General features: G+C 38.2%; 2 protein-coding genes across 7 annotated transcripts; one reads left to right on the forward strand and one right to left on the reverse strand.

Moving 5' to 3' along the window:
* Window positions 1–11,797: 11,797 nt before the first annotated feature.
* On the forward strand, window positions 11,798–15,090 carry LOC112294279 (uncharacterized). 2 transcript variants are annotated; one of them, XM_073540258.2, is made up of 8 exons: window positions 11,798–12,208; window positions 12,470–12,630; window positions 12,739–12,958; window positions 13,198–13,247; window positions 13,358–13,583; window positions 13,688–13,876; window positions 14,070–14,330; window positions 14,497–15,090. In XM_073540258.2, exons 3-8 carry the CDS (start codon window positions 12,809–12,811, stop codon window positions 14,866–14,868), a joined length of 1,248 nt encoding a protein of 415 aa, XP_073396359.1. In that variant the 5' UTR covers window positions 11,798–12,208; window positions 12,470–12,630; window positions 12,739–12,808; the 3' UTR covers window positions 14,869–15,090. The 2 variants fall into 2 exon arrangements, with proteins under 2 accessions (XP_073396359.1, XP_024400341.1); XM_024544573.3 differs by having other exon boundaries at window positions 11,798–12,630.
* Window positions 15,091–15,164: 74 nt separating this feature from the next.
* Window positions 15,165–24,532, reverse strand: LOC112294415 (E3 ubiquitin-protein ligase RKP). Of its 5 annotated transcripts, XM_090243735.1 has the most exons (15): window positions 24,144–24,494; window positions 22,232–23,088; window positions 21,237–21,881; window positions 20,547–20,848; window positions 19,826–20,363; window positions 19,293–19,456; window positions 18,993–19,131; window positions 18,677–18,760; window positions 18,239–18,523; window positions 17,923–18,063; window positions 17,404–17,603; window positions 17,060–17,264; window positions 16,707–16,845; window positions 15,682–16,393; window positions 15,165–15,465 (listed from the first exon to the last, which is right to left on the reverse strand). In XM_090243735.1, exons 2-14 carry the CDS (start codon window positions 22,268–22,270, stop codon window positions 16,095–16,097), a joined length of 3,180 nt encoding a protein of 1,059 aa, XP_090099861.1. In that variant the 5' UTR covers window positions 22,271–23,088; window positions 24,144–24,494; the 3' UTR covers window positions 15,165–15,465; window positions 15,682–16,094. The 5 variants fall into 5 exon arrangements, with proteins under 5 accessions (XP_090099861.1, XP_024400550.1, XP_090099860.1 ...); XM_024544782.2 differs by having other exon boundaries at window positions 21,237–23,088; window positions 24,144–24,532; XM_090243734.1 differs by having other exon boundaries at window positions 15,824–16,393; window positions 21,237–23,081; window positions 24,144–24,519.
* Window positions 24,533–25,041: the final 509 nt, after the last annotated feature.

A 25,041-nucleotide genomic window follows, 5' to 3' on the forward strand; every position in this document is an offset into this window, starting at 1 on the left:
AAACATATAAGAATCCATGAAAACTCGAGAAATATACAAGAATCTAGAAAAACTTAAGAAATGCATAGAAATTGACATAAACTCATAGAAACTTGGAGACACATAGGAATATACAAAAAGAGGGAAATACTTTTTTGTACTCAACAACACATGTTTTTTTCTATATATCTATTTTGTGATGCACTTCTTTGAATATGATCTATAATGTATTCATTATATTTTATAATTAATGATGACAAAAATACTACTATAAATATAGTTTGTCTCAAAGTTCTTTTAACTTAGTTATTCAAGTAATTATAGTAAACAAAAACTATTTTTTTCTAATTGCACTAAAAAAAACATAAATGGTTCTATTGTTATGTATTAATTCTCTTTTTTTTATATAATTGTTTTAGTCAATATTTTTTAAGAAGTGATCAATTTTTAACTTAGCAACCACAAATAAAACTCTTTAGTATTTTCTCAGCTAATAATATGGATTTTTACTATAATATGTAGAATAACAATAGAAAGTATCATGGACATATGCATGTAAGCCAATAATTACATGTATAAATAGGTAGAAGTAAGTAAAAATAAGAAAAAGTAAGTTAATTCTATAATATTTGATATAGAAGCTTCTTAGAGGCTTGATAGACGCTGCTTTGACTTTATAAGTGTCTTTAATTGGCTTTTTGGGAATATAAACATGGTCAATAAGTTGGCCATGTGCCACACATGTTGTTAGCTTGAAGACCAAGCTAACTATGTGGCCTACACATAGAAAAACTTGCCTTGTAAGTGAAGGCATGTGTCATACAAAGTCAACACATATTGGAGGTCTTATAGAACATCGCCATGTAGCCCCTAGTTAGATAGTATATATAGAGATAAGAGTGAAGTCTTCTTCACTCTTATCAACTCCTTTGTTGTTTCCAGTCTAGTTTCAAGGGTCTCTAGTTTTTTTGGCTTTTTGGCAATAGCCATTCCAGTTTCTTTCTCAATATATATATCAAGTTATTTCTATTTTTTCATCTTTCTTTGAGAAAAGTCTCACTCGTTTATTTTTCTTTATTGTGTTCTTGTCCTTGACAGATTGACAAGAGTACACTTACAATATTAGAGCTTTGTCTAATCTTGATTAAGAGTGGATTACTTCTTTTTCTTCATAAGACATAAGCATATTAGAAGTTGTGGATTACCCTCTTCTAAACTAATATTGTCTTTAATATTTTCTTTGTTCTCAAGTCCTCCCTTCTATTTGTCTTGAGTGATATTAAACATCTTCTCTTTTCTAAGTGTTATCATGTTAAAACTTGCTAAAATGAAGAGTGCAATGGCACAAATACAAGAGCAATTGAGGGAGTTAATGCTTGCGATGCATCAACTCAATTTACCACCACAAAGAACAACAAGATTGGCAAGAAGTGAAGATATAGAAATGATTGGAGCTGCTTCAATATGTGCACCAAATCATGTCCCTTCTCCTATGGTGGAACGCCCTTCTAGTGTTAGAGAACCAAGAATTGCTCACTCGAGAAGTTTGATGGCACCAGATCAAAGTTTAGAGGATTTATCAATCAAGTACAACTTGTGATTGAACTTCAACTCCAAAGCTATCCAATTCTAGGATCACAAGTTAGATTCATTGGTATGCTTCTTTTAAGTTCAGTATTATCATGGTTTTCATCTTTTCTTGAATGACGAGATTCAATATTGGATAATCTAGAAGATTTTTTAGTGGAGTTTTGATCCATGTATGGAGAACATGATGCAATTCGTGTAACAATCAATAAGATCTGTATTTTATGACAAAATAATCGATTAGTAACGTTGTATGCTTCATAATTTTGACAACTTGCAACTGATATCAAGTAGGATGATGGTGCACTTATTAGCCAATTTCTCTATGGATTACAATAAGAGGTAAAAAAATTAATGTTCAACTTATCTGATCCTCAGCCATTGAGTCAAGCAATTGACTTTGTTGTGAAGTGCGACAATCATCTTTTTGAATTCTGATCTGAGAACCATACAAGTAGACCTCAACGTTACTATAATTCAATGGCAACACCAATACCTCTTCAACACATACATTCGAAAGTAGATGATATACAAATTGATACAGTATGTTTCAAACCTCTTACTGAGTAAGAAAAGATTCATCATCATCAAGAAAGATTGTGCTTATATTGTGGAGAACCTAAGCACAATGCTCAACATTATCCAAAGAAGTGACGCAACCATAAAATGAGGAGTACGGCAATCATGGAAGATAGCATGTCGAAAAATGAATTTGTCCAACTACAATAGCGACCATGTGGCTAGAACCTTGTACAATGCCTAGTGAAGGTCCTATCCTCTCTTTAGAACCCTCTCCATGTTTTACGATAAATATTATTCTAGGACCTAAACATTTCAAAGCCTCTACCTTGCTAGATTCAAGAGTCTTAGTATGTTTCTTAGATGAAAAATTTGCTAAAAGACATAGCATATTTTTAGTAAAGAAATCTAAACCTGTTCATGTAGAAGTTATAGATGGTCGTTCGTTGTCTTCAAGAGATGTTATGCATGAAATCCTTCCTATAGAAATAGCAACTAATGGTCATAATAGCTTTATAATATTTAATATCATTAGATCTCTTTCTAATCCAGTCATTTTAGGTTTATCATGGCTAGAAAAAATATAACCCTAAAATAGATTGGACTTCTTGTAGTCTTGACTTTTTTGAAAGTATAACTAAGAGTATAGTTAATCAAGTAGAAAGTCATAAGTCTAGTATAATTAAACTTATATTTGTAGGTGCAAGTGCTTTCTTGCATGTTGCAAAAGAAAGATCACCTTGTGTCATTTATGTCAGACTTGTTTCTATTGGTGGAACGACTTCAAGTGGCATTCGAAGCCAATATCAAGATTTTCAAGATGTATTTGAGAAAAAAAATATGGATACTCTTCCAGAACATCGTTCCTATGACTGGTCAATTGACCTTCAAGAAGGAGCACAATCGCTATTTGGACCAATCTACAATTTATTTCAAAATGAGTTAGCTGAATTCAAGAAGTATATTGAAGAGAATTTGGCCAAGAACTTCATACGCCATTCTAAATGTCCAACAGGAGCTCCAATTTTATTTGTCAAGAAAAAAGATGGATAATTGCGGATGTGTGTTGATTATCGAAGACTCAACAAAATCACTATCAAAAACAAGTACCTGCTACCTTTGATATCTAGACTTCTTGATCAATTGAATCAAATTAAGATCTATCAAAAACTCCTCGTCATCGACCTTACGGACTTCTTCAGCCATTATTCATTCCAGAACAACCATGGTCTTCTATTTCTATAGATTTCATCACGGATCTTCCAATCTCAGGTTCTTATGACTCTATATTCGTGATAGTAGATCATTTTACCAAGATGGCACATTTTGTACTATGTACAAAATCTATCTTAGGTGAAGAAATAGCTAAGCTCTTTCTTAACAATATCTATCACTATCATGGATTATCCAAGGATATTATATCAGATAAAGAAACTCAATTTATATCAAGATTTTAGCGGATTCTTTTTAAGATTCTAAAAGTGGATGTAAAACTATCTTTGGCATTCCATCCTCAAACTGATGGACAAATGGAGCCTATTAATCAAGTTTTGGAGTAGTATTTAAGATATACCATTAACTACCAATAAGATGATTGGACAACTCTTTTGCCATTGGCAGAGTTTGCTTATAATAACACGATACATTCTTCTACAAAATAAACACCTTTCTTTGCTAATTATGGTTATCATCCATGACTTGATACTTTTGACTTTTCAAAAGTTGATAATCTTGCTGCGAAAGATTTGGCAATTCATTTGTCAGAGCTACATGCAATGTTGAAGGTGTAGTTAAAAGAAGCTCAAGAACAACAAAAGGTCAGTGTGGATGTCTATCGAAAGGAACAACTACCATTCCACATGGATGATAAGATATGGTTACTTCGTCACAATATCAAGACCACTCATCCTTGTCACAAGTTGGACTATCGAAGGCTTGGACCATTTTCTATTTCTGCACAAATCAATCCAGTTGCATATCGTTTATATCTACCAGAGTCAATGAAAATCCATCAAGTATTCCATGTGTCTCTTCTTGAACCATATAAGATAATGGACATACCAAGAAGAAGAGAAGCTCCACCTCCTCCTATAGAAGTGGACAATAATGAAGAGTTTAAAGTGGAAGAAGTCTTAGATTTCAGGCGATGCCAAAATAAATTAGAATATCTTATCTATTGGCACGGATATGATATTAGTGAATGCACATGGGAGCCAGTAAATAATCTTACAAATGCAGCAAAGGCGGTGGAGGCTTTTCATCGATGACATCTATCAAAATCAAGATGAAAACCTTTTTTATAAAAGAAACAAGATCTCAGCAAAATAACATTCTACTTTCAATCTTTGTTTGTAGCTTCTTTGTAGTTGTGACACTTAGAAAATGGAGAACCAACAACCAGTGGATTCGACTCAAGAGCCTTCGTTTGCTCATCTGCCGGACGAGACGTTATGATTGTCACAACCTTCAAGACAATGCAATCGAGGTGAAGATCTTCAAGAACGACATATTCTTCCTCGAATAGATGGCGAGATACAACATGTTTTGATGTCACGACCTTGGAAGGGACTCCTGATGTTTGGTGATTTTACCAGAGGTATGAACAATTTCTGATGGTATTCCAAATGTTTTATTCAATGGAAGTTATGAAGGCTTCAACAATGATCAAATAATTGGGTGGTCTTCCCGCCTTGGTATAGAACACTACCGATGGTTGAGAGGCTCTATCAATCATCTTCGAAGAGAACAAAGATCAAAGTATGTAGCGAATACAATTCGTCGCATCATAGATTTCCTCAACATATGATTACCGCTCCTTGTGGAACTCGTCCCTAGAAGGGGAGGTAATGTCATGGACATATGCATGTGAGCCAATAATTACATGTATAAATAGGTAGAAGTAAGTAAAAATAAATAAAAGTAAGTTAATTCTATAGTATTTGATATGGTAGCTTCTTAAAAGCTTCATAGACGTTGCTTTGACTTTATAGGTGTCTTTAATTGACTTTTTGGGATTAAAAACGTGAACAACAAGTTGGCCATGTGCCACACATGTTGTTAGCTTGAAGACCAAGCTAACTATGTGGCCTACACGTAGAAAAACTTGCCTTGTAAGTCAAAGCATGTGTCCTACAAAGTCAACACATATTGGAGGTCCTATAGAATGTCACCACGTAATCCCTAATTACATGGTATATATAGAAATAAGAGTGAAGCCTTCTTCACTCTTGTCAACTCCTTTCTTGCTTCTAGTCTAGTTTCAAGGGTCTCTAGTTTTTTTGGCTTTTTGGCAATAGCCATTCCAATTTCTTTCTCAATATATATATATCAAGTTATTTCTATTTTTTCATCTTTCTTTGAGAGAAGTCTTACTCGTTTATTTTTCTTTATCATGTTCTTGTCCTTGACAGAAAGACAATAAAGTAATTCGTGGTAGTTTCTAAATATCCACAATGAAAACTTTGACAAAATTATAAAATTAATTAGGATTGAAAAAAATTATATGAGACAACTTGGATATAAGACAAAGAGACAAAGAAGTTTTTTGATTGATTGTAAAGAAAAGAATTTGAAAAAGAACAAGAACTTAGAAGAATGTACAAGAGCTTAGAATATTTTTTTGTACCCAATGACATGGATTTTTACAATATACTTCTCTAAATATGATTTAAATCATAAATCCTAAAAATAATAAAAACAAAAATACCACTATAAATATGATTTATTCCAAAGTTCTTTTAACTTAAGTATTTAAGTTGTTGTAAATAAAAATTATGTTTACCAATTACAATGAAGAATCATAAATAATTCCATTGTTATGCATATACTCTTTTTTTTTTTTTTTTTTTTCTTGATAAACATTTCTTCAGAAGTGGTCAATATTTAACTTAGAAATCTTAAATTAAGATTTTATAACTTTTACATTGCAAATGACACCAATTTCTACTAGGATATATATATATATATATATATATATATATATTATACACAATTAATCTCATTAAATAAAATTTAATATTTTTATTACATATACATTATATTTTATAATCTTAATGTCTTTTTGTAAAACTTAAATTGATTTGTTTCTCTAAAATAACTTTTATCTTATCAAAAAGAAATATATATATATATATATATATATAAGTTATATATATATATATAAGTTATATATATAAATATATAAAAGTTATATATATATATACATATATATAAAAGATATATATATAGAAACTTATATACATAAGTTTCTTATAATAATTATTGATTATTTATTTAAATATTATATATAGTATGAATAAATAATAAATATAGTTGAAATTAATAATCACTAATTATTATTAAAAAATTAAATATAGTATAATTATTTATATAGTATAAATAAATTTTAACATAAAATTATAAAATTGGATTAGTTAAAATTAAATTGGTCCACTTCACGTCTCTCTACTTTGCTCCTACACTTTCTAGAATTTTGCACTCTTTCACCAATAATTTAATTTTGCACTTGGTGATTGCTGATTTTGCAAGGAGGTGAGGGGGTAGAGAATATAACTCTTAAGAATGGAGTAACTTTGAGGAAGAATAAGAAATTATTAAATTTTCATAAAATCAATAGTTTTATTTGTTAAAATTTGTGTTAGGTCTACTTTTGAGAAGCAATTATAAGATGGTATGTTAATAATAGAAAAAAATAACTATTTATATTTTATCAAGGTTTTTTATTTTATTTATTTATTTTCTGTATTTTTCATGATTGTTACAATTAGGGCTTGCTAAGAAAATATTTTCTTCTGTATGCAAAGCACCTTTGTAAAAGTTTTAAACCATGGACTTTTGAAGCAGGCTTCTAAAGACCTATTAAGATAGCCTTAAAACTAAGGTAGATATTTATTGCTGTTTGATTTTAATATTAATTTGATCTATTTTTATATTTATACATACAAATTAAATTTCTAAAAATAAAAATAAAAATTTTATTTATGATATTATTTAAAAAAAACATCCATAAATTATTTAAAATAAAAACTAACAAACTAACTAACTAAATAGTTTTAATAACATGTACAAATTATTTTTGTAGTTAAATCTATTTAAATTTTCTTCTTCAAGTTGTCTATTGTCTAAATATTTCTTATTTTAAGATGCTATTGATCTACTATTTATAAGCATCAAATCTAAGAATTATATTACAGTGTTTCAAGAATTAATCATGATAATATTATTGAAAAAATAAAAATAAAAAGCTCCCAATCAAGTACTATGCACTATATATAATCATGCTTATAAATATGTATTATTAAGAAGAAGAAAAATATATATATATATATATATATTTTTAGTAGAATTATCTATTGAGCGAAGTAAGTCAAATAGTATTAAATTTTATTAATCTACTTTGTACTTCATCTAAGTGTGTTATGTAGATTTTATAATACACAAAAATTTATACTTTAAGGTAATAATAGCTTCTAAAATGAAGAAATAAAACCTATTCTTTAAGCCTTTTACTAAACTTAAGCTCATTAAAAGAAGACATGTCAAACAAAAAAATTGAAATCATAAAAAATTCTTCTCCAAAACATGTGATCAAATATTCTTTAAGTAAATGCGGATTATAGCAATGCCCATTAAATTGAGAAAAAAAATTACCATCACTCAAAGTTTATAAATAGGAATTACTACCATCCACCACTATACAACAATTTTGACCCCAATTGTGAGCTAGATTTGCTTTAAAAATAGCAGTTACTATCATCCATCATTACACACCATTATTGACCTCAACTATGAGCTAGAATTTCTCCAACTAAGACCAATGCTCCCAAATGTATTTATATGTATCTTTTCTATTCATAAGAGCTCAACTATTTCAATTCCCACAATAATTTCAGTTTCCTGTTCTATGTAAGCTACTTTGGAAAGAGCTTTGTGAACTAGTACACGCACGGGATTGAGGGTTTAACTAAACCACCAAAACATACTTCTTCATCTTTTAGGGTTAGGGCTGGAAGTGATGTGATTCATCAACTGTAGCACTGCTGTGATATGCGCAAATTTTTAGGAGGTTGGAGTGATAAGCTCAGTTTTGAAGTGGAACATTGCCTGCAAACCTGCATTACAGGCATTGATTAACTGGCTAATCAAATGTATATCTCTGATGCCACATTAAAGCAGAGCAATTCTGAGAGGGAAAGTCAGTTTTTTTAGTATACACTCTTGATGTAATATATGATTTGGATTTCCTATTTTTCAATATTATGTGAGCTTTGCAGTCTACAATGCATTCGAAATACTACTTGTATCGTAAGCCGCTGTGTAACTACTTTGTGCACAATAACGTCTCTTTATTCCAGGTAATGGTGGTACATTTGATGAGTTTTTTCACACAGGTCCACCTTCCTGATCGATTTGGTCTTAGCCAATGAGGTATTCATGTTTTCTCCCCCATCACTACAGAGGATTATTCTAGTTCCTTACCCAATTTTATTTCTCAACCTCAAGGTCTTCCAGATTTCAAGTCCACTCTCGTTGCAAAACTTCGACATGAACCTTGATATTTAGGTTCACACTGTTGGAGCTACAAGCATCGCTCATCGATACTCGACTCTTTCATGACTTACTGTTCGCGGTGACTTGTTGCTTTTCCTTGAAACACCACTTGCTTGAGTTAATTCTCATCGTTTTTCTTCATTTTGTGTTGACGATTTTCATGCAATCTAAGTGCAGACCGTGGGGATGCTACCTTTACACCCGGTGGTCCACTGCGCAGCATTCCAAGGCCAGCATTTCATATTTCGCATTCTCCTGCGTCCATGAGGATCACTCCTACAGGGTTAGTTGAATCTGGAATCTTATCTCTTCAGTCCAACTTCACCTGAAGATCCAGCAAGTCAGGTGAAGGTAGGTGGATTGCGCATGAGAGGATTGGGATTGACCTGGCGCGGGTTTAATTGGTTCTACAGATTCTTAGGGGTGTACTACACATGAAGCCGAGCTCAGAAGGTGAGGCGGAAAAGAGTAATCGCAATAAAGCACTGATTGAGCATGACTTCCAAAGCTGTGGGGGAACTGCAAACTGTCTTTTCACCATTCTCGACAACATTGTGTTCGGATTGTGAGACTTGACGGACAAGCTCCTGTTCCCCGTGTTTCGATTCCTGGACTGGCAACTGGATAGAAATCCTGTGCTGTGTCATTGCGCCCACCCAAGCGCACCCAAGCTTCACGTCGAGGCGTGGTCCAACGCGCAGGTATTTTGGACTGGCCTTAGCCACACACTCTACGAGAAGGAAAAATGGTGGAGTCGCAGAGGAAAGAATTCCCAAGGAAGTGAAGTTAGAGTTGCGGCGGAGAAGGCTAGCATTGTGCGTATTTTGCTGGGCTTTGTCAGGAGATGGACGATGATTTGGCATAGTGTGATGCATTTTGATATGGATCATAACCCTGGAATAATCATTCTCTAAAATCTGTTGTTGAAAATACGAAATACTTAAATTCCTCTTGGTAGCGCAATCCATGGGCTATATTTTATTGCGTTGACATAAGCCGGTCAGGACCATTCTGCTGTAAATTCCATGGCAATTCTCGCGCCGATAAGATGCTTCTGCTAACATCAATCTCCCAATGTTTTTTAGTGTCTGGGCTCGGCTAAGTCAGAACTCCCTGCTTCTGACGGCTGTGTGTTCGTTGTGAACGGGCTGTGAGAAAGTGTCGGGAAATTTGACTTCAACTCATGATTTTTGTACTGGTTGGACTTCTAGTAGAGACTCGTAAATGGCCGACTTGTTAAATCAACTATCCATGATGCAGCTTTACTTCCCAACCAGACCTGGCGTGACACCTCTATCGTGCGTCACAAATCCAAACGTGGCCCTTTTTAGCATTCGTTCACTCACTAATGTCTTGGTGCGAGTATCTACGGAGGGGTGGTGTGCCACGTGTTTTGTAAGAATCATACATTCTGGATCCCTCTCATGAACTTCGTCTGCAAGGTTACAGGCAGCATTTGAATTCATACCCAGAATGTGCTGTTGATAATGGAGTCATAGTCGGAAAGCCTCCACTATTTCCCAATGAAAAAAGTCGCACAAACAGCAAGGTTTCTCCTTCCTCTCACTATACACTTTTTACTAGAGTCAAAAGTGGGTTATCAAGGAGGTGCCTTTGGATCTCCTATCACCGTGTATTTGGTTGTGTGCAGGGTGCCCCCTTTCCTTCATCCACGACTACATGCAGCACAGTCATGGAACGGTCTTCAAGATGTTCCACAACACCATCTAAGTTTACTGATGGATGGGGTTGTATGTAGAATCACAAGCTTACTTTACTTATTCTGATTATCGTCATAACTTGTAAATACTGGCATGATTTTGTTTAGGGGAAATAATGTACTAGGTTTAATTCCCAGGTGGATTAATCGGCAAGTGACAGTCAGTGTCGTTACTTCTTCAGGAACTGCGAATGCGCGCTGAGGAACCACTTCTTTTAGTTCGTGTTGAATAGTCCACGCATCTTATTGGAGGATTGGGCAAAGCTGCTGCAGGTAATCGTTACTTGAGTTAGCGTACTTGTGTCTTACATGCTTAATCAACTTGATTACCCACGTACGATTGGATCCTCCTACATCAGGTGATAAACAAGAGCGGATCATATTGCAGTCAATATCTGGGTTGTAACACAAGCTCTTGACATTCCTAAATTGTAATTCACACACTGTTCGCTTTCAAGGTTATCAAACCATTTGGCTCTAGTGGGACCAGGGCAATGAATTGATTCAAATACTCATTACAATGACTTTCCCAAGTTGCGTAGTGCCTCTGTCATCACAAATTAATCACAAGGAAGCTGAGGGAGCAATCATCAATGACAACCAAGTTGCACCTGCGTAGAATGGCAGTTCACCACAACTTATAACACATTTCGAATATAGATAGTTGTTTTGAGATTAAGACATGGGCATTAAAAGCTATGCACACAGCAGGAGCAGACTGGGAAGACCAGCGAGCTTGTGATGGAGATCGTCCATCACAAGCATCAGCCTCATTGTCCTGGAACTAAACAACATGTGAACAAAGTCAGAAGGGGTTGTTACACAAGATTAGTGGCTCTCAATTCGAGAGAATGAAACCATCTTTATATCTTAGATTACTTATTAAGCTATGGTGAGATGAAAAACATGTTCATAGGATTCAGGAGGTACTCAAAAATCAGCTACACTAAATTCGATATAGTATAGACCAAGCGATCTGCAGAGAATTAGTTTATGCAAGAGTATTGGCCGCAATGTTGGCTTGTCCGCCAAGGTCAATAATAATTTAGAGAGTAAAATTCGTACCAATTTCGAATGCCTTTTTCTCCTTTTCGCAGCAACGGTGACCAATACTGTAGCCTTAGAAAGTACGACTGAGCAATTGATTCAAAACACTGTAACCGAAAAGCTTCCAGAGAACTCTCAAAAAAGGCAATTTTTTTATTATTAGCAGGATTTAAAGTGAAGAAAATTCTGCAAATATTGAATGTTAATTCAATGGAGCAATCAATTAAGCGTATTAATGCGCGTGGCACATATTCGCATGATGAAGAAAGGAAATGAATGAATATATAAATGTGTCAGTATCGACCCAGTTTGAGGATGTCATCTTGCCGATTGTGTTTGAATATCTGGCACCAATTCGGAAAGTTTTCATAACTTCTAGAACCAAGAGCGTGCATTTCCAAAGGGTCTCCCAAGAGTTCTATTTGCTGTTGATCATGTAATCTATATCGGTTTTGTAGATGGTTGATGTGAGTTTGCAGTGATCAGAATGTCTAAATCTGCGCATGAAGTCCTATGTCATTGTCATATGTTTTATAACCCCACTTTTGGTGTGTTCATATTACAGTAGAATTTGCTCTTACGGCAGTGATTTCTGTTAATTTCTTAACAGCCCATCAGGTTTTGGGGCGATGTTGGTGTTAAAGAGAACCTGCACTCTAGAAAATTTAGGTCGTTTCCTACAAACTCTTGCCCTTCTCAGTTTCATTGCCGTAGCGCAAGGACTAAATGCAACCGAACTTCTAGAGCAAAAGGATCAAGAACTGAAAGAAGTTGCCTCACTTGTTCGGAGAAACGCCGGTTTATGTGGTAACACTTTAACCTTACTTTCTCCCTTACCTTCTTCTCACAAAATCCGGTGAACGATACACTCGAACGCATATCAAACGCAGTAAGTCCTCATATTTTTGAAGCCGTATTTAAGGGACTTCGGGTTCAGTTGGTCAAAATGAATATTTCATGGCAGGAAGTCAACTCAAGTTTTAGACCACCTTTTCGATTCTCTTTTGAATCAATCATTGAGTGATCTCAGAGGCAACTATTGAATCAAATTCATTCTTGGATGAGCAGATTTGATTACAGCCTGTCCGCAGAATTGTTCCCGCTTATCTTGTTTCCGCTACGCCACAAGGGAAGCAGAGTTGATGTGCCAAAAAATCTCAAAACCAAATTCCAACTGTGCGTCGAACTTGACCTGCCTATGGAAGAACTTTGACTACAAAAGGAGTATGGTGAGGTGCTTGTGTTCGACTGATCTCTCACTGTCTTTTGGGCTTAACGGATTCGCCCACAATAACTGTCCATACAGTGAAATTTACAATGCACTTGGTTGGCTGTAGGCATAAGATTATAATTGACTGAAGCCTATTCTTGCAACAATGAAACGACATTGATTGGAGTGTGGTGTTCATGCTGGTTGTTAAAGATCAAACTACAGCACGATCAATCTATATGCAGAGGAATTTGGACGAGAAGTTCAAATCCATGTCGAATCACACACATTTCTTCCGAGTGTTTTTTGGATCAGTGGAAGGCACACTGAAGATATTCCCAGGAATGGTACTGATCCTATGCAAACTCAATCAACACAAGTTGATCCATCAATGAATCGGCTTGATTAGATGCTTGAAGCCTGCCTAGCATCAAGGAATATGGCAAACATGTTTTCTGGTCAGCTCTTGATAGGATGAAATTGATCTTAACAGAAGGACATCATGTGTGGTGGTGAAATTATGTTCAGTAGACCATGAATGTGGGCCAAAAAGGTTTAATGGTTGTTGATTGCTTTCATTTTGTAGGATGAAGAATGTTCCAAAGCAGCACCTTATGATCCCCGAATACGACACTGGTAATTGGTGAATAATTCATTATGTGAATTGGGGTGCATGTGGTCGAAGTGTTTGGAGTTTGAAGTTGTCTTGCCAATCTCCTGACTGAGGGATGTCAAATTCCTGGCAGGTATCTTCAATCAACGTATGTTCGCAAGGGGGTGGTTGTACTGGTAGACTCTGGACATTCCATGCATAAGGAGTTAAACGCTGGTAAAGAGGGAGAGACTTACTCGAGCAAAGTAAAACAAACTCTACTCAAGTTCTTGGATACTATGTGGGTGAGAGATTACATTAAGATCTTGTTTTTCAACGGAGACAATCCCAACGTCCGCCCACTGTTGAACGATTCGTTTGTAAGTTTCCTTTCGAACTGGTCAAGGTGGGTGCATACACATGTGTTTTTATATATTTCTTCCAACATATCCTACAAATGAAATAACATATCTGCATTGGGCAGGTGCAAGTGGATTTCAGTGATAGTGATGGAAAACCACCGCTGAATAGATTGAAGAATAGCATATCTGGGAAAGAATTTGATGCTCATAGAGGACGCTCCGATCCTAAGGTCGCAGACGCTATCAAGGCCATCAATCATGCGATAAAACTATTAACTGATAAAGCAACTATTCCAACAGAATATCTCAAGGTCCGCTGGTCACTGATCCCTTGTTTCCTTTGTCATTAACCATTCTAATAATGGGCCCACGTCTGCATTGCTCGAAGATAAGACTTCTTTTATGGGTTTACTGGTACAATTTTTTCTTCACATACCACACAACGAACCCATTCATACATTCTCAGTGAACAGCATCGATTAAATCGATCATCTTTGCCAGCAGGTGACAATTCTTCTAGACGGTGGTGGCAGAATAACAAGCTTACCAGAGACTGAGATTCAGAACTCCGACTTTTCTCTAGCAGTTCTTGGGCCCAGCAATGAGCTCCTGGGAGTTGTGGCCCTTCACATCTTCAACAACAAGGTGGAGGAACAATTTGGAATAGAAGAAGTTCCGTTCGTTGATGCTGCTAACAGTAAGAAAAGATCACATACACAAGAGTTCGACGACAACGAAGTAGCCACAAAAGTTCGTTTCAACCACGTAAGTTAATTTATATATGCAAAACCATCATCAAAATACCCATGCAGGAAGGTTTCGCGAGGTTGGCTCCATTCTATCGCGTAAATTAATGATTATCTTGCACTCTACCCAGTGGTGGCTAGATGTTCTAAATCGTGTAATTACTTTGGACTGGGTATGCCTATAGACGGGTCCATGCGAATCCTTCAAGGACGAGAAAATAGAAGGCGAGGGAGTGTGCAAAGCAACGCTGATGAACGAGGATCCTTCAGTGTTCAGAAAGCTAAGCTGTTGCGAAAATTGCACCTTCAAGGTCAAGGTGATAGATTGGCCCGCGAACAAGATAGCAGGAGTTACTGTTGCCGGTGTAGCAGGGGCTGTGGGACTTGTACTACTCGTTTCAGGTTGTTGGTACTTCATTCATGTTCAAAACTTCTGGATGATTTACTTGTTCAAGATGAACTCGTCAAATGAGTTTCCAAGCAATGAGGAGAATCGATCTCTCGCCCAAACTGCATCCCATGTGGATCCACAGAGGGTGTTCCAGAAGGAAAGCTGAACCGGCAGTTCAGCATTCATATTCTTCGCATTTAGCACCTTAGATAGATACATGTCATCATTCAACTGTCAACAAACTTTCAGATGTTAGCGATAATTCTCTATTGAGGCTTAAGAAAAGGAACTGGGTACAACTAGAACGTAGTAAAATCATCTTCTCCTTGAATATTCTCACCAGAGTGCTAAGGACAACGCAAAATTGCAAGAAATGAAAAAAAATTATCGAATTCATTAAAAAAGAGCACCCAAAATAGGAACCTGCAAGGACGAGAGCTAGAGAAGAAGAAGAAAAGAAAGTAAAAAGAAAAGAAACGGGGTATTGGTATTCAAAATACAATGTGAAAGCAACTTCACATTTTCTAACTCACAATGTTGCCACAAGATAAAAGTGACAGCGTGGCAACAGGGACAGAGCTTCTCGAAATAAGGATCTGAACAAAACATAATACGGAAATTCTGAAATAAGGAAGCAAGTATATCTGCAAGGAAGTTCATAAAGCAACTTTCCCAACACTGGAACGATATCCAAAACACCATTCAATATGTAGTCTTTACAGCCTCATCTTCACCTCACAATGCAGCGTAGTCATACTGAAGCCTGCATCACATTCCATTACATTACCTCAGTAACAGCATTCTTTTACTTGGCTACTTGCTCACAATACCAAGATAGACGAATTCTCTTAATTTCCTCAAAAGCCGACTTCATCCTATTCTTAATAGGTAGTGAGACCTACTGGTCCTGAACCATCAAGGTCAATCAAAGCACCAAATTCATGGACTAAAACGGAATGACAATTTGATCTAACATTACCTAATACAGGAGGTTGCACATGCTGATCCCGGCAAGAGCTTCTCTCAGAAAGTCCACTTGGAATTAATGTACCTTGTACTACACCTATTTTTGTTGGAATAACAGAGAAGTCATGCATACAAAGAAATTCAAATATCATCACCTGCTTAAATAAACCCAACGAACTGAAATGAGTTGATAACTTTGGTCATCACACCTTCCTCGCGCCTAGGGTGTGCCCATACAAAATGCGATATACAATGAATTAATACACTTGACTAGATGTCGTGTATGGGGCAAATTTTGTGCAGTTAACTATTAGAAACTTCTCGTCGAAGCTTGAAGATGATTCATATCTTCAAAATTACCCTAAAATTCCAAAAAAGGTGTATTCATCATATTCCACGACTGATCTAACATTGCATGACTATCATCTATTGTATCGTTGGTGGTGGCCCTGTGCTAGGTTGAGGTAACTTGGCATCTGCTAAAGTGCCAGTTAAAGTCCTGCTTAGATCTGCTGGGCACTCGTCATTTTCCACAGCACACATTGAAGAAACTTTAATGACATTGGAATTGCAGAAAAAACATCGTTGATTGTTTAGGAGATGACGAGATATACAACGTTGGCATGACTTGTGTTTGCAGGGCAAGAAAACGGTGTCCACTTCGCAAGCATAGCAAATAGTGCAAGTTTCTTCCCTATCCATAATTGCAAGGTTCCCCAGAGGATCTGCAACAAGGCCAAGTTGATCGGCGATTCAATACTGATGTGTGCACGAGCGCTTACCAGAACTTAAGATGAAGAAATTCCTTCTCTAGTTATCAGGCCACTCATTTTAATCTCAGAAAACTTAAGTAACAGCTTAACTATAAAAAAATATAAACTAAAATAAAATAAAATAAAATAAAGCCTTTGAAATGGAAGGCTTCTATTTTCTACATAGAATATATTGTAGCACCAGGTAAAAAAGCACAAATGGTAGTTTGATTGAGACTTGTGATCTTAACGGAGAAATATAGAGCAGCTCAGGAGAAAATTTTACCTGAAGATGGGTTCGATGAAAGAAAAGAATCGACAGAAGCTTGTCGACGAACTTTCTCTATTTCATCCTTAAGTTTCGATATAAAAAATTTCAAATCTGATATCCTTTTTATTGAAGGATCACCTTTGAATGTCACCTCCTACAGCACAAATTTCTTTTGTGAAAAATCGTCCATTCAACAGATATCACCCAAAGACAACGTTTTAGCATCTTCATTTATATAATCTACCACCACATTCCACACGAATATACATATGTTCTGAACGGAGCTGAGCACAAGCTTCTGCTGTCTACTACAAGGAGATGTTTTCAAGCAGGTGCAGGAGCTCGATGAACATGGCATTAAGCATTACCCAGCTATAGTTCATCAGATACTGGAAATTGCCAATCAGAGCTGTTGAAATGTCTGCAGCAGCAAGGACAGTTGCCATGTCGTGCGCTATAACTGGACTTGGTAATGAGGTAGTACTTCTCAAATTGAGCACAATGCCAACGAGAGGAGCCAAGATCATTGCCCTGTTGACCCTTTCTAAAGATTGCCCTTGCTGCCTGACAGTGCTGAGAGAACAGAAGCAAACCGTTGCAATCTGTTAATAAGAGAATTAAGAAGATAACTAAAAAATTCCCTCCTTTCTCTATTAAACAATGAGAAGAAACATGCCAACTTCTGTTCATTCTAAAAGCTTAAGTTGCAGACCTGTCAAAAAAATGGGCATCTGCACATGATGTAGTGTGGTTGAGAACGAATATAATGAGCTCACAAAGCCGAACGAGATTGATTTCAGGCCCTTGTAAGAAGGCATGCGGCAACTCCTGTGTGAAAAATTCGAGTATCCTTTCTAAATTGCAAGAAAGCTCGAACATTACTATGCATTTCCGTTGCAGCAAATCTGGTACCTGGACATAATGCAGAGAAGGGAAGAAATTATATATAGTGAAACACCAAAATGTAAAATTAGAAAATATACCAACTCAAGTTTAGAAACAATCACATAATACAACTTCGGTATCACCTCTGCCGATCAACATAAAACACGAATTCTGTCAAATATTCATAACAAAAAGAACTAACAATAATTTATCATACATAAAAAGGGTCCAGCCGCCCAAAAAAAGCGTTATGTAATTGGGACAAGTTGTGCATTGAAAGAATGTTTTTCATAAACCCAATCTCAGAAAAAATGGTAGGTACTAGGAAAATGTAGAAAGGTAACACCTGACGTAGGTCGGAGTGTTCTTGCATCTCTTTGATTGCGACAGAAAACTCTGTTATGGTCCAATTCAGTGTGTTGAAGAGGCGGTTAAGAAACGATGCAAAAAGCTTTTCATCGCTCATGCATTTTTCTTTTAGTAAACGCTGCAACCAAGCACCGGTACCTTGAGCTTGGGTGCTAGGTAAGGCTTCGAATTTAGCACCACAGACTAACTTTAACATCGAAAGCAACATATCAAGATCTTTAAACAAATACATATACAAAAAACTACCATCTGTACACTTTTAAGATTCGCTGACACGAATAAATTGAACTAACCTGGAAGTGGGGAGAGAATGGTTTCCCATGTGATAAACATTTTGAAGCTCCAAATCCAGAACCCTTGCAGAGCCGCAACAAGATGTTGGATACAGGAATCCAGAAGCGGTTGTCAAAAGAAGCTAAAAGAGAGCCAACCATGCCTGCACGGGCTGCTTGGCTCCGCTCAAATGCAATGACGTGTTCCTTATGTTGCACCAACACTGAAATTGATTGCAACAAAATATCTCGCACATCTGAATTTGCTATGCGGGCATCACTGAAATGGGTAACCAAAAAAGTCACCTGCAGAGGCAACATCGTAAACAAGCCGTGTTAACTATTAAGAAAACAACAGTGAGAGAAGAAGAAAGTACGTGTAACTCAAGTTACAAAGGAGCAGCTTGATAAGCTTACAAATGAACTCATTCTGAAACAACGAAGGAGCAACAAGATTACCAGAGGCGAAAGGCCTTGTTGTAGGAGAGAAGAAGGCGTCACAAATGGAGGGTCACTCCTTCGCAAAACATGAAAAGAGTCTACCTGATAAAACATCCAGTTGTCATGATCACAAGACAAACACAAATTAAAATTGCATTTGAGAAGATATCACAAGATAAACATAAAAATAGAAATAAAATTAAAATTAAAATCTCGACAACAAGCAGCGCTAATGATGTGCAGGTTTAAAATAGAAAAGACATTAAATGCAGCAACATCATGGCACGCATAAAGAAAGTCGGAAACAAAAATAATATTCAAAGTAGTCACGCACCAAAGTCTCCACATAGAACTCTGGAACGAAGCTAAAAATAGAATCTTTCTTGCTCAGGACCAACAATAGCTGCGCAACCCAGATACATGTAGCATACATTCCCCTGAGCTTCCATCTTGCGAACATTGTCACTCGGTACCTGCACTTCAACAGTCGTGTCAATGCATGGTGTAGATATGCGCATAGCAGAGGAACATGTTTAAACTGATATTATTACTTACTAACATCAGCAGATATGATAACTTATAAGCACCGCAAGTTCGATTAGAACGACCATTGATAGCAGGAGTATCAACATACCACGTGCACTGCCGTACACAATCAATCAAATCTTCTCTATACACTGTTCTGGCTTCCTTCAACCGCTTCAAATATTCACAAGACATCTTTTCTCCACGTATCTGACGATCGGTTTCATCGAGCTGTGCGATAGATTGCATTTGATGCTGCATGAAGAACGAGGCCTAAACACACATATACACACAAGAGTTAAACAATAAAAATTACGTTTATCAAGAATTAAAAATCACATATAAAAGTGTCAATAGGTTCTCACAATCATAGTAGAACAACCGTATTACTAGGGCCCACTCCGAAGGAACTGTGAAATGCTCAAGAGCAGGTAAGGCATGAAAATCAACCTCAGAAAAACACTATCAAAACCACTTCTAACAAAAAAAAGCTTGCCAACAGGCTTTGCTCTCCAACAAAAACCACGAAATTTTAAAAAGTATTTATATGAATGTATATGTGAAAGTGTATATATAAATACGGGAAAACATTGACAAGCCAGATATGATCAAACAAGTAGTATAAGGAACAATTTTGCATACCTGTCTAAAAATTTGAGCAAGCCCGAGGTGGTAGAAGACGAGCATAATATCAAGCAACTCCTCTTCTCTAATAGCCTCAGATAGTTCCTTGACAGATCTAAACCCTGACTTTCTGTAACTGCGAGATGCAGGAGCCCCTCCCGAGCTGATGTACACCCTTCCACTTGAACTTGGCTTATCCTCAACACACTCGTCACAACTCCGGCCACTAGTGTAAGTACTACTGATAGGACTACTGATCCTTTCACCCACTCCAGCTGATGTACTAACAGCAACTATCTTACTAGGAACCCTCACAAGACTCTTGCTAGGGCCCAGCAACTCACTTAAGGCAAGATCTGAACAACAAGCTGGCTTAAGTTTCCCTCCATGTCGTACGATGTCGTCCTCTTCATCCATGCAGCTTTCCTCCCATTCCACTTCCAGAACATCCAACCCCCCAGAAAAGGTTTTCACCAAATGACTGAAGGTTCCCCCTAAACGAGCGAAATCAGAGTCCTTCAAGAAGATGCTCGCGGGAAAAGTACGCTTGCCAACCCTGCAGGATAAATTTAAACCCAGTATCTTTTTAAAACAGTATTGCCACAATAACTATGCATGCTGGTTAAAAGTGATACATCTAAAACAGAAAAGACACATACGTAACACGAGGAGAAAAACAAGTATAACTACGCCCAGCAAAGAGAAGGGTTGAAAGCTGGAAAATGTGCAGTCCAATAACCTATGAAGAAAGCCCTTAGAATTATCATGGTCCTTCATTCCCTCGTTGGTATCACCAATCACCTTGCCTGGTCCGAAGCCCTCAGACAGAAGTCGCAGCAAAACACAGTGTGTCGAAACTAGCACAGAATTATCAGACAGCCCTGCTGGCGCAATACTCCTGTAAGCCCCGCGATTTTTGCATATGAGGTTGCGTAAAAACCTCCGAAAAACCACACCAGGGAGAGGCTGGGCTAACTCTTCAGTCGGAGGCGGTACAAAGTGAAGAAGTCGACCGCAGAGCTCCCATTGCAAATCTTCTATCTACATTTAATCCCTCTTAGTGCGCGTAGAAGAATAAGTAACCATAAATAACAAAACCCAGACGAAAGAAAATACACACTGTCTTCTAAAGGAAGTAATCCATGCACAAAGTTCGAGACCCCAACAGTGATTGAGTCGTGGTATTTCACGTGGATCGCACCAGTCACCATATCACACAGACGATAACCATGCCTAAAGAAGTACAGTGTAAAGATACATAATGAGAGAGATTTGGACTAAAATAGCCCATGCGTGTCTAATCCAAAGACAATTATCAAGAATGATTTGAGCTGCCGAGTCAAGAAGCAGTTACATACAAACTAGACTGAGTAGTTCTCTAGCTTTCACATAGAAACAAGTCGAAAACACAGTCAAAGAATGGAAGCACCTTGACAATTGCTCTAGACAATGCTGTTGCCGCATGCCTCATTTTACCCTCTGAACAGAGGTCCTCTCGAGATCCAGGCCACCATACTATTGGCATCAACCCTTCAAGATCATTCTTGTTTGGACCCTTCCGAGTAAGCAGTCCCTCCAGACATAAATCGAATCCTTCTGACATCCACCATGAGACCATAAAATCGTATCGTTCCAGCAGATGACAAGCTAAGGCCAGGTATGGATAGGGACCCGTGTAAGGATGGTCAGCCAACACAAACGGAGATGTGCGGCAGCCATAGGCAAGAGCTTCCATAATAGTGGAGACAAAAGAGCTACCACAAGCATCCCTTTCTAATCCTGGGAGCAAAAGATCCAGTGCCAGATCAACACTAGGGGCATCATGGGGGGCTTCTGATCTGTAGGTCTCCAGCAGGAACGGAACAAGTGCACCCCAAACTGTATAATCTTCTGGTAGATTTGATTTCTCATCTTTACCGAGACTTGAACTCCGTAGAAGCAGCGGTCTAAGAAAATCGCAGATTTCCGCACCTATTAATAAAACATCATGGTCTGTTAGGGGAGTGTATCTCTTCAGCCTGTCCTCAGGTGCCATGGCTGCCGCAACCTCTCCACTTCCCAATCGCACAAGCCTCTGCAAACAACCAAGCAAAAATTTTGCTCTGTCACACACTGAATTCATCTCATTCTCCATGTCGCCGACTTCAACTGTTGGAGGCAGCTGAATAGGAGAGAATCCCTCAACAGGATACATGAATGGCCTCCCACCAAAATTCAATTCGCAGCGCTCGCCATGTGACAATGAGATTGCTGGGTAGTAACCATCTTTGGGATCAACCGCTCTGATTTTGTCATAAGCTACACCTAAAGAAATACCATTCCTGTAAAAAATTATTTCTTTTTTCTCCAAGTCCAAACAGCAACCAATAACATCCCCTGCTACCCAAGGCTGACCATAAGTTGCATGACATTCATTCCACTTACGGACTCTCTTCCCGTCATACGCATACGAATCTGCTGCATCACCTACGCCTTCCTCGTTCGTGAAAGGACATGAGATGGTAGCCCAGCCAAGTTGCTGAATGCCTGCTGTCCCAAGAGTAGCTTCATACATCCACCGACCCCTCCAAACACATGCATTGGCACGAGCGCTGATAAAAACGGAATGGCTCTCCAATTGCAAAAATCTCTTATCAAACTTGATGTCTCCACAAGCAGAGGCGCTATCCATAGCAACAATACCATTTCCAAAAGGGGAGTCGTTAATGAAAACGCTCTTCTTATGATCACGATCAGACGTGGAATAGTCATCTGCTTGTCGAACGATACTGAGTTGTGAATACAGGTACGATCGCACACTACTTGCATCAATCCTGTCATGATCTAACAAAGAGAGCTCCAACCCAGGTGACACACCAAAAACGTGTGCCAGAGTACGGTCCAGCCCCCATTTGCTACACTCATCATGCATACAAGACGCAACAATAACCCCAGCGTCAATCTCTTTTTCATCCAGGAGGGCAGCCAAACCAGTAGATCTGGTTCGTTGAAACTGGCGCCCTTTCCGCAGACCTCCATCCGCCCACATATTTCGAACCTGCCTGCCTGCACCCTCTACAACCAAGTCTGAGCAAAGGTCACGCCACCTCCCAATGCAGACATTCCACACATCCAATTTCCACTACATATCTGCGGCTGCTCACTTCAGAGCTGTTATTTTCCTCTGCCACTTCATAGAAGCCTACATCCTGCTGTATTCGATGAAACGGAGGACGGCTGTAGTTGTCTCCAAGTCCAATAGAAATCTTACGCATTAAGGTTTCTAATTCAATACCTGCAGACTGACCAAAGACATCCTTCAATATCACAACCCAACGTTTCTGGAAAATGAGGACATGTTGAACTAAAATTTAAAGCCACAAAAGAAATGCTCTCACAATCACACGTCTCCCGACCAGTAGACATCCCAAAAGGAGGAGTTTTGTTCTCGATACAACATGACCTAAGCTTAATTACGATGGGCTGTTCCCATCCGCTTACCTTCCCACACTTTAATCAATACAAGAGCGTAAAACCTAAAACTAATCTCGGCAATCATCACCGTAATTGATCAAGATGAGCAAGCTTGCGCCGTATGCCCCAGGCTGTCTCTACAATTCAATGCCTAGCGGCAAACCCCGTATGAAAATAAAAAGGCGGAAAGAAAAACAAAAACAAAAACAAAAAAACAAATCATGCGATGAGCAGGAGTCACGATTCATAACCCAGTGTCAAAGTAAATCTCCCCGAAAAGGTAAAGATAAACTAATTGGGGGAACTTCTTCTTTGAGGAAGCTTTCTTCAAGGAAGAAGAACGAGGAACGGCAACCAAGTCCCCAAAATTCCACTATCGTTATCCCAGAAAGACATCGTCACATGTGCTCATCCATGCTGCACAGAAACGCTGCCCCCAACAACTCGGAACCGTCACACCACTCCTCTTCTCTCCTTCGCTCTTCCCTCATCTTCATCTGGCCGCCACCTCCCAAAATTTATACAGCAAAAAAAAAACAAAAAAAACAAAACAAAAACAAAAGGGGGGGGGGAGAGAGACAAGACAAGCACAGGCATGCCACAGGGCACCCTACACGCTCACGCTCAACCGAAAAAAAAAAAAAAAAAAAAAAAAAAAACCTTTTCCACTCGCCACCAGTCTCAAACTCAAATCCCAGCGCTCGCACAAGCCAAAATCAAGCCTCTGGAATCACATCATCATACACAACTAAAAACAAAAAATACAAAAATACAGAAAACAAAACAAAAACACCACTTCTAACTACACGTAAAAATACCACCCTCGTCATCAGTCAAAGCCGAACTATACCCCTGGTCCCAATTCCCCTCCACAACGACCCACCTGAGACGATCACTCCTGGTCCAGTTCTAATGGCAAGATCTCAGCATCAGACAGAGATCACCGGAGCTCCCAACCGAGCAGGCACAAGCAGCAAAGTGGGAGACAGCACTCTGTGAGGCTGTGAAGAAGATGTTGATGAAGAAGAAGAAGAAGAAGAGGCTCCGCAATCCCATCCCCATCACCAACACCACCATCGTCCCTTCTGCTTCCTCCTCCTCCTCCTGCTTCTGCTCCTCTTCCTCAACGGGTCCCTCCTCAAGCAGCACAGCAAAGCAAAGCGGAGCAAAGGCAATGGAATCCACCTTCTTCCTCTTTCCTCCTCCCCCCTTAGCGATGCCTCTTCCCCGACTGGTTCCCCGTTCACACAGGACCCCACTGCAGCCCATAAAGGTTCTCTCTTCACACTGGGCACCACCACCTGCAGCAGCCAACATTTATCTCCGCCCCTCCCTGTTTGCCACATTTGGTGAGCATCCCACCCAATTCGCTGCCCACTTTCCACACAGAATAAATGCGGAATTGGTGCCAGTACAGGCCTAGAATTTATTCCTCCTGCTCTTGATGCCGATCACTTGGGTTGTGGTTTCAAGGGCTGGCTTCGAGAATCAGACTTATATTAGGAAGAAAAGGTTCTAACTTGAATTTCACTGTCACTCTCACACACTCACACATTCTCTCGCTCTCTCTCTTTCGCTTGGTGTATTTCTCTGTTGTTGAAGCATCCACTGTCCCCTCGATTGAGGCTCTCAGGATTTTGTGCAGACTGGTTCCCCTCTTTTCTGGGTTTGCACACTTTTTTGACCTTCGGTACAAGCTCATTTTGTACTCATTCATCTTTGTTGTCCTTTTTCCTGCCCTATCAACCAGTCAACACACGCCCGATGTTGCAGCAGGTTTT

Source organism: Physcomitrium patens, chromosome 17, assembly GCF_059467195.1.
Source record: "Physcomitrium patens ecotype Gransden chromosome 17, ASM5946719v1, whole genome shotgun sequence".
NCBI classification, from domain to species: Eukaryota; Viridiplantae; Streptophyta; class Bryopsida; order Funariales; family Funariaceae; genus Physcomitrium; species Physcomitrium patens.